Source organism: Oncorhynchus clarkii, chromosome 20 (assembly GCF_045791955.1).
Source record: "Oncorhynchus clarkii lewisi isolate Uvic-CL-2024 chromosome 20, UVic_Ocla_1.0, whole genome shotgun sequence".
In the NCBI taxonomy this organism is placed as follows: Eukaryota; Metazoa; Chordata; class Actinopteri; order Salmoniformes; family Salmonidae; genus Oncorhynchus; species Oncorhynchus clarkii.
The window spans coordinates 13081486-13092222 of record NC_092166.1 but is presented as its reverse complement, the minus strand read 5'-3'; the positions used below and the strand labels follow the sequence as shown (position 1 = coordinate 13092222).

General features: G+C 43.2%; 1 protein-coding gene across 1 annotated transcript in view; it reads left to right on the top strand.

The window, feature by feature from the left end:
* Window positions 1–3060: 3060 nt before the first annotated feature.
* LOC139375936 (CREB-regulated transcription coactivator 1-like) overlaps window positions 3061–10737 on the top strand; it is a 47362-nt gene continuing 39685 nt past the window's right edge. The window contains exon 1 of the mRNA XM_071117912.1: window positions 3061–3205. Within this exon, the coding sequence (XP_070974013.1) occupies window positions 3074–3205 (132 nt within the window). The 5' untranslated portion in view covers window positions 3061–3073. The remainder of the gene's footprint in view (window positions 3206–10737) is intronic.

Genomic DNA, 10737 nt, shown 5'->3' with positions numbered 1-10737 from the left:
TATCTGTTCCCAATGTAACATGTTTACCACAGAAATCATTAAATAGCAGCAATGTGAAATCAAATCTGGGCCCCACATTAGACGGACTTGTCCATACAATTAAGACAACAGAATCAAATCAAAGTTTATTTGTCACGTGCGTCAAATACCACAGGTGTAGGTAGACCTTACAGTGAAATGCTTTACTTACAGGCTCTAACCAATGGTGCGAGAGGTGTAGTAGACCTTACAGTGAAATGCTTTACTTACAGGCTCTAACCAATGGTGCGAGAGGTGTAGGTAGACCTTACAGTGAAATGCTTTACTTACAGGCTCTAACCAATGGTGCGAGAGGTGTAGGTAGACCTTACAGTGAAATGCTTACTTACAGGCTCTAACCAATGGTGCGAGAGGTGTAGGTAGACCTTACAGTGAAATGCTTTACTTACAGGCTCTAACCAATGGTGCGAGAGGTGTAGGTAGACCTTACAGTGAAATGCTTTACTTACAGGCTCTAACCAATGGTGCGAGAGGTGTAGGTAGACCTTACAGTGAAATGCTTTACTTACAGGCTCTAACCAATGGTGCGAGAGGTGTAGTAGACCTTACAGTGAAATGTTTACTTACAGGCTCTAACCAATGGTGCGAGAGGTGTAGGTAGACCTTACAGTGAAATGCTTTACTTACAGGCTCTAACCAATGGTGCGAGAGGTGTAGGTAGACCTTACAGTGAAATGCTTTACTTACAGGCTCTAACCAATGGTGCGAGAGGTGTAGTAGACCTTACAGTGAAATGCTTACTTACAGGCTCTAACCAATGGTGCGAGAGGTGTAGGTAGACCTTACAGTGAAATGCTTTACTTACAGGCTCTAACCAATGGTGCGAGAGGTGTAGGTAGACCTTACAGTGAAATGCTTTACTTACAGGCTCTAACCAATGGTGCGAGAGGTGTAGGTAGACCTTACAGTGAAATGCTTTACTTACAGGCTCTAACCAATGGTGCGAGAAAAAAAAGGTATGTGTGTGTGTGTGTGTGTGTGTGTGTGTGTGTGTGTGTGTAGGTAGGTAAGTAAAGAAATAAAACAACAGTAAAAAGAGTAGCAAGGCTTTATACAGACACCTGTTAGTCAGGCTTATTGAGGTGGTATGTACATGTAGGTATGGTTAAAGTGACTATGCATATATGATGAACAGAGTAGCAGTAGCGTAAAAAGAGGGGTTAGCAGGTGGTCCGACACAATGCAGATAGCCCGGTTAACCAATGTGCAGGAGCACTGGTTGGTCGGGCCAATTGAGGTAGTATGTACATGAATGTATAGTTAAAGTGACTATGCATATAAGATAAACAGAGAGTAGCAGCAGCGTAAAATAGGGGTTGGGGAGGGGGGCACACAATGCAAATAGTCCGGATAACCATTTGGTTACCTGTTCAGGAGTCTTCTGGCTTGGGGGTAAAAACTGTTGAGAAGCCTTTTTGCACAACAGAGTAGTGAAAACAATTAGCTCTTTAGATATACCTCCCCCTGCTGTCAGTTACTGCCTTGAGCATGAGTTACCATGAATATCTCAATCCCACAAAACGTTAAATACCTTATCTATCCACCATCAATATATCCATCTACCTATCTAAAGATATTACACTTTTTATCACATATTTATACATCCATTTTTCAGATGTTTCTCTTTTTTGGGGCATAGCATTGGCACAGGTTTGTGTTTTAGCTGGATATTCATTTTCACAGCAAATATTGGCTGCCATCACCAATGTTTTGAGGGAAGGGGCTGTGGGGGGATCTAAAGTGAAGTGGAGATGAAGTCGGGGTCAGGGACAAAGTTATCTCTATTTAAATAAAATTGAAAAGCTACGGAACCATTTGAGTTATTTTTGTGATTACATGTCTCTATGTACAGGGAAGCCTGTGATTACATGTCTCTATGTTACATGTCTCTATATACAGGGAAGCCTGTGATTACATGTCTCTATGTACAGGGAAGCCTGTGATTACATGTCTCTATGTACAGGGAAGCCTGTGATTATATGTCTCTATGTTACATGTCTCTCTATATATAGGGAAGCCTGTGATTACATGTCTCTATGTACAGGGAAGCCTGTGATTACATGTCTCTATGTACAGGGAAGCCTGTGATTACATGTCTCTATGTACAGGGAAGCCTGTGATTACATGTCTCTATGTACAGGGTGTTGTAGCTGATGTATTTATGTAACTAGATTAATGTAAACAATATCTGAGGAGCAGGACACAGAAATCTGCCAAGATGTCATTTAATCCATGCTACCTATAGCCTTTTCACTGAGGCTCAACTTCAAGGTTTTTTTTCAGGGTTTAGCTGGCAATAACAACATATTCCCACACACCCATTGCCCTGGTATACCCTCTTCAATGGTTTCCTTGGTTACTTTACAGCCAATTTATTTCCACTACTCTGAATAGTGGGTGAAACAGCATATTGTTTCATTGTGCATGGACTGCGCCTGTAGCTCTTTAGCCTTGTGTGTCTGTGGGAAAAAGAAAAACCATTTGATTTTTTTTGCCAGTATTGGTACTTTTAGGATGTTAGTTACTGATGTGGTTGACAGTGGTTTATGCATTTAATTCCCAGTGAGAATTCTTAAAGCACACTCATTTGAGTAGGGACATCAGGCCAGTGGCTACTAAAGACTACAAAAACTGGAAAGTAACAGACACACAACTGCTTTTCTCTGTAGGCTATAGCTTTCATCAGTGGAAAATAATGGGAACAGGATAGAGTATTGTTATGCTATGTACAGTACAGTGTGTTTAGCGGCTAAACAAGGCATTCAAAATAAGAAGAACCTTACCAACATGTTCAATAGGGGATCATTTATTTAAAAATATATAATTGATTTTAGATTATCCGCAAGTGGACAGTGGATAAAACGTTTAAGCAACAATGAGGGGGGAAATTACATATCCCTTTTTGCATTTTACCCATCCCTGGTGAAAAATGTGGGAAACGCGGGCGTTCCAGATGTGCGCCTTAACTACGCCCACGCGCAAGGACGTGGGCACGCAACGTCTCTGGAGGGAAAGCGGAGCAGAAGAGCGAAACATGGCGACATCGAATAATCCGCGGAAATTTAGCGAGAAAATCGCTTTGCATAATCAGAAACAGGCAGAAGAGACAGCAGCATTCGAGGAAGTAATGAAAGATTTGAGTATTACCCGAGCAGCGAGGGTAAGCGTGTCTGTTTTTAGCTATTTGCTGTGAATGCTCGCGACCTGTCAAATGCAGTAATATGTGCGGCGGCACGTAGTTTGGCCAGGGAGGTAAACAATAACAAACAGCCCCATATGTCAGCAAATATGATTTGCATGAATGGAAACCAGTCTCCTTACTATCACATTCGTGTAGTTAGTTATTCTCAAATGGAGAGGAATCCCGAGGCCAATCGTCTTCAAAAGTTGCACAGTATTATAGCTGCTCCAGTGCAAATATGGGGCGTGCATGCGTGTTTGACAGCGCGCATCAAAATAGAGCTTTCTTTTTTCTGCATGCACTCTAGGCTAGGAAGAAGCGTGAGATGAACAGCAATTTCTATGCATTGAAGCATTTGGGACAGCAGTATTTTGAGTATATAGATCAATCAACAAAGACATATAGCCTTATAATCAGGTGGAAAACCCAGTCGTGAGACTGAGCAGACAAGTAGAGTAAATTTGATTGACAGCGTCATATTAAAGACGAGTCAACCCCGCACAGATTATGTTGACCGTAAAGCGCATGCCGCAGCAAAATATTGGTATCTGCATCAATGTCATGTCAGTGGTCTCAACTGTAGTTAAATTTCCCGACAAAATAGCATGGGTGTATTTTAAATAGTTTTAAATGGACTGGTAAGGGAAAATAATGACAGAAGTTAGTATTTTGAATTTCGTGGTTGCACATTGAGATTCGTGGTTGCAAGTACGATTTTAAAATGTGTAATTTAATTAGGCAAGCTTGTATCATCATGATGTGTGAATTTTTTTTTTTTAAACAAATGGTTGCAAATTTGTAATTTGAATACATTCAATAAGGTTTGCAAGAATTATTTATTTTCTGGGACAAGTATGAAGAATGATGATGCCAGTGATCTTCAGGTCATAGCTCTAGAAAGAGGCCAGAGTTCCCCACTTACAATGCTGAGTTGGATGACCGTTCAAAACGTATTTTCCCAGTCTGAGCTCGTGTTTTCCCAAGTTCCCAATTGTCTTGAACTCACTGAAGTCAGATTTCTCAGTTCCGAGTTAAATTGTTTTGAGCGTGCCAGAAATTATGCTGGATTGACAGCATGGCCAATGTTGAATGTTTATCATTTGAAGCTTGGAAAAGAGACCCTTAAACCCAGACTTGGGACCACACAGCCACTCCACTGAATAGCAGGCTAGTGATTTCTTTGCAATGCTTGCAGTTAGCCACCAATTCCATCAAAACCACTCATTGTTGAATTTGCGATTTCCAACTGGTTGTGTAATGTTTATGACCGATGAGCACCGATACGTTTTATCTGTCATTTCTCTTCAATGAAATGCTGCTACAAAGAGTAGCAGCAGCTCTACCCTTAGATTTGGCTCTTCCGTTGCGACGTTCCCCTGAGGCCCATCTGCCAGCCTGCTGCTAGCCCCGGCCTGCTAGCTGTCTGAATTGCCGTGCCTCCAGCTCGCCTAGCTACTCACTGGACCCTATGATCACTCAGCTACACATGCCTCTCTCTAATTTCAATATGCCGTGTCAATTGCTGTTTTGGTTAGTAGTTTTTGTCTTAATTCACTGTAGAGCCTCCAGCCCTGCTCAATATTCCTTAGCTAGCCCTTATGTTCCACCCCCCACACATGCAGTGACCGCACCTGGCTTAAATGGTGCCTCTAGAGACAAAACCTCTCTCTTCGTCACTCAATGCCTAGGCTTACCTCCACTGTACTCACATCCAACCATACCCTTGTCTGTACATTGCCTTGAATCTATTGTTCAGTCCAGAAACCTGCTCTTTTTACTCTCTGTTCCAAACGCATTAGACAACCAGTTCTTATAGCCTTTAGCTGTACCCTTATCCTACTCCTCCTCTGTTCCTCTGGTGATGTAGAGGTTAACCCAGGCCCTGCAGCCCCCAGCATCACTCCCATTCCCCAGGCGCTCTTATTTGTTGACTTCTGTAACCGTAAAAGCATTGGTTTCATGCATGTTAACATTAGAAGCCTCCTCCCTAAGTTTGTTTTATTCACTGCTTTAGCACACTCCGCCAACCCGGATGTCCTAGCCGTGTCTCAATCCTGGCTTAGGAAGGCCACCAAAAATCCAGAAATGTACATCCCTAACTATAACATTTTCCGCCAGATAGAACTGCCAAAGGGAGCGGAGTTGCAAGCTACTGAAGAGAGGGCCTGCAGACTTCTGTCTTACTATCCAGGTCTGTACCCAAACAATTCGAGCTTCTACTTTTAAAAATCCACCTTACCAGAAACAAGTCTCTCACCATTGCCGCTTGATATAGACCCCCCTCAGCCCCCAGTTATGCCCTGGACACCATATGTTAATTGATCGCCCCCCATCTATCTTCATGCTTAACATCCCGGCCGTCCTACAATCTAAGCTTGATGCCCTCAATCTCACACAAATCATCAAGGAACCTACCAGATAGAACCCTAAATCTGTAACCATGGTCACCCTCTTAGATATCCTGACCAACCTGCCCTCTATATACACCTCTGCTGTCTTCAACCAGGATCTCAGCGTTCACTGCCTCATTGTCTGCGTGCGTACTGGGTCCTCTGTCAAACGACTACCCCTCATCACTGTCAAACGCTCCCTAAAACGCTTCAGCGAGCAGGCCTTTCTTACCGAGGATATTGACCTCATCTCGTCAGTAGAGGATGCCTGGTTGCTCTTCAAAAGTGCTTTCCTCTCCATCTTAAATAAGCATGCCCCATTCAAAAAATGTAGAACTAAGAACAGATGTAGCCCTTGGATCACCCCAGACTTGACTGCCCTTGACCAGCACAAAAACATCCTGTGGCGTTCTGCATTAGCATCGAATAGCCCCCACGATATGCAACTTTTCAGGGAAGTCAGGATGTTTACACAGGCAGTTAGAAAAGCTAAGGCTAGCTTTTTCAAACAGATATTTGCATCCTGTAGCACTAATTCCAAAAGGTTTTGGGACACTGTAAAGTCCATGGAGAATAAGAGCACTTACTCCCAGCTGCCCGCTGCACTGAGGATAGGAAACACTGTCACCACCGATAAATCTACAATAATCGATCATTTCAATAAGCATTTTTCCATGGCTGGCCAAGCTTTCCACCTGGCTACCCCTACCCTGGCCAACATCTCAGCACCCCCTGCAGTAACTTGCCCAAACCCCTCCCCCCACTTCTCCTTCACCCAAATACAGACAGCTGATGTTCTGAAAGAGCTGCAAAATCTGGACCCCTACAAATCAGCTGGGCTAGACAATCTGGACCCTCCCTTTCTAAAATTATCCGCCGAAATTGTTGCAACCCCTATTGCTAGCCAATTCAACCTCTTTCGTATCGTCTGAGATCCTCAAAGATTGGAAGGCTGCTGTGGTCATCCCCCTCTTCAAAGGGGGAGACACTCTAGACCCAAACTGTTATAGACCTATATCCATTCTGCCCTGCCTTTCTAAAATCTTCGAAAGCCAAGTTCATAAGCAGATCACCGATTACAGATAATTTTGAATCCCACCATACCTTCTCCACTATGCAATCAGGTTTACGAGCTGGTCGTGGGTGCACCTCATCATTTAGGACCTTGAGCGTGGCTATCATAACTGCCATCGATAAAAGACATTACTGTGGAGCCGTCTTCATCGACCTGACCAAGGCTTTCGACTCTGTCAATCACCGCATTCTTATCGGCAGACTCAATAGCCTTAGCTTCTCAAATGACTGCCTCGCCTGGTTCACCAACTACTCCTCAGACAGAGTTCAGTATGTCAAATCGGAGGGCCTGTTGTCCGGACCTCTGGCAGTCTCTATGGGGGTGCCACAGGGCCGACTCTTTTCTCTGTATATATCAAAGATGTCGCTCTTGCTGCGGGTGATTCTCTGATCCACCTCTACGCAGATGACACCTTTCTGTATACACCTGGCCCTTTGGACACTGTGCTAACAAACCTCCGAATGAGTTTCGAGGCCATACAACACTTCTTCCTTGGCCTCCAACTGCTTTTAAATGCTAGTTAAACTAAGTGTATGCTCTACAACCGATTGCTGCTTGCACCGTCCCGCCCGAATAGCGTCACTACTCTTCCAGACTCACATTAAGCATCTCCAATCCAAAATGAAATCTAGAATTGGCTTCCTATTTCACAACAAAGCATAATTCACTCATGCCGCCAAACTTGCCCTCGTAAAACTGACCATCCTACCGATCCTTGACTTTGGCGATGTCATTTACAAAATAGCCCCCAACACTCTACTCAGCAAACTGGATGTAGTCTGTCACAGTGCCATCTGTTTTATCACCAAAGCCCCATATACTACCCACCACTGCGACCTGTATGCTCTCGTTGGCTGGCCCTCACTACATATCCGCCGCCAAACCCACTGGCTCCAGGTCATCTATAAGTCTTTGCTAGGTAAAGCCCCGCCTTATCTCAGCTCACTGGTCACCATAGCAACACCCACCCGTAGCACGCGCTCCAGCATGTATATTGCACTGGTCATCCCCAAAGCCAAAACTTCCTTTGGCCGCCTTTCCTTCCAGTTCCTGCCAATGACTGGAACGAATTGCAAAAATCCCTGAAGCTGGAGTCATATCTCCCTCTCTAACTTTAAGCATCAGCTGTCTGAGCATCTTACCGATCACGGTACCTATACACAGCCAATCTGTAAATAGCACACCCGACTAACTCATCCCCATATTATTACTTACCCTCTTGCTCTTTTGCACCCCTGTATCTCTACCTGCACATCATTATCTGCACATCTATCACTCCAGTATTAATGCTAAATTGTAATTATTTTTGCCTCTAGGGCCTATTTATTGCCTACCTCCCTACTTGTTCTCAACTGGCTTACCTGGTGAAATATATATTTTTTAAATGGCAGTGAAGTAGTGTCCCCATGAGTGACAGAACACTGAGCCAATCACTGGTGCAACTAGAAAACATTATACGCTACGTATTTTCCGCTGGCTACCACACCACCACAGAAAGCACTGAGCAAGGCTGAAATATCTGCATTTTGGCTTTTACTAATTCAATCATTTTTATTTTACATTGTTTGCAAACTGATGTGACACGTATTAACGCCAAAATAACATGCAAAACAGGCAACCCACCGCCCCCCAAAAATATGGTATGTTTGTTTTTTTAGCTAAAAATGTGGGGCTCAAAACAGGTGGGGCTCTGCCTGTGGGAGCATTACATTCGCCAAAAGAAAGTCAAAGTCAACATGTGCAAATTAGGGTTAGACATGCTACAGTAGAGATTTACAAAGTATTTCTGCAGTTTTGTTTCATAGCTGCTATTTTTATATATTTGTATTTTTGGACCCCATTTTCTCTCCAATTTCATGATATCCTATTGTTAGTTACAGTCTTGTTCCATCACTGCAACTCCCATACAGACTCGGGAGAGGCGAAGTTTGAGAGCCATGCGTCCTCCGAAACATGACCCCGCCAAGCCGCGCTGCTTCTTGACTCACTGCTCGCTTAACCCGGAAGCTAGACGCACCAACGTGTCAGAGGAAAAACTGTACCGCATGTCGACATGTGTCAGCGTGCATGTGCCCTGCACACCACAAGGAGTTGCTAGAGCGCGATGGTAGAAGGATATCCCGGACGGCCAAACCCTCCCCTAACCTGGACGACGCTGGGCCAATTGTACGCTGCCTTATGGGTCTCCCAATCGCGGCCGGCTGCGACACATCCTGGGATCGAACCCGTGTCTGTAGTGGCGCCTTAGAGCGCTATACCACTAGGGAGGCCGGTCATAGCTGCTATTTGAAAAAAGAAATAGGAATCCTATATCCCACCTCATGCAGAAACACTGCCTGGCATGGGAGCTGTGTGCAATGAGTGAAGTGCTGATCGATTCATTTTTGGAGGCATTGTACACAGGCATAAAAGCTGGTCTAATTTACTCGATGGTCAACAAAGTGAGACATTGTCCTGTGTTTCTTGGCTGTTTACATGGTTTTGTTCACAAGTTTGGTTGTTTTTCAACTTGAGTCTGCTGCTTCAACTAATAGCAAAGAGATGTCATATTTGTGATACGACAAGGACACGTGAAAGGACTCAAGTGGCCCAAATACTATGTTAACCTCCCACCCTTAAAGGGGCACCTGAACATTTTCTCTGATATTTTGATTATTACAAAAAATTACAAAAAATGAAAAGAAATTTAGCATTATACCACATTACTTCTTACTAATACATTTATTTTTTTAGAAACAGTACAAAGCATGTAATCCGTTTGTTTTTTGACTTAATTATGCAAAAATATTTTGTCTAGTACTACAACAATCCCATAAATATAGCTGTAATATCATACTACCTTCTATCTTTAGACATACAGTACCACCACTGAATTATATGAATTATTACTCAACTAAACTAGGCCTATTGGAAATATGAAAATGATCAATGAAATCACCAGGTAGTGCATGACTTGGGCAGGAGATCACTGGAGCTGAGTACCGGCACCTAACATGTTCTACTGCTTGAGCTCCTGTTCCTTTTTTTTATAGAATATTAGCTCAAAAGTATAGTGGAGCTCCTGTACCTAAATATAAACAGTACCGGCACCTATTTCAGCTCAAGTCAAGCACTGTAAGTATTGTGGCAAAGATGTGTCCGTAGCAGATTGCTAAAATGTTAGCCAGCTTTATATGGATAATATTAATGCAGGTAGGCTACTTTGTTTTTGCCAGGCAAAACCAGAGAAAATTAAACAAGCGCTTTCTGGTCACTGATGTGGATATGTGCACCCGCCTTTGCGTGCTAATGCTGATGATTGGTCAACAGTCAAGACGGGAAACTTTTTGTTTCTGAAGCACCGATTAGATGTTTTTAAAATAAGAATTTTGTGCAATGCCCTAGACCTACGTTAGTATCCACATTTTATAACCAAATCTACAAATCTAAAATACAAATGGTAGCCTAGCGTATACTGTATGTAGCCTATTCAAATATGTATCAAAATAATTATAGGCCTACTCGCAACCTCCCCAAAATCTTCACTGCTCTAGTTCTCAACCTGTGTTGATTGACAGTTTGCTGGTCCAATCAGAGGGTTGAGTGTGTGTTTCACTAGCCAGTCTGTTTTGTTTGCAAGTGCGATACTGTCTCTGGGTGTCAGGAGAGTAATCCAGAGACTCCGTGCCACAAAAGGATTGACAAAACGTTACAAAATCTGGCCAGATAATTTCAAGTCAAAGTGGAGTCTTGAGGCGTCAAGTCTCAAGTTATTTTCTTTTCTATCAAGTCGAGTCTCAAATCATCAGATTTGTGACTTCAGTCAGACTCCAGTCCATGTCATGTGACTCGAGTCCACATCTGATTATTACAAGTCCATTTACCACTATGAATATTCTGATGTGAATCAAAAATATGCATTCTCAGAGTTCTGTCACATTACCAAGTGATTCGTACATTTGTAGATAGACATTCGCAAGTCAAATGGTTTGAGCAGACCTGGAGGACCTTTTTTACTCCTGGCCAATCAGCTAAAACCACAGCCGCCTATTGCTCCAACCATTGGCTGGATT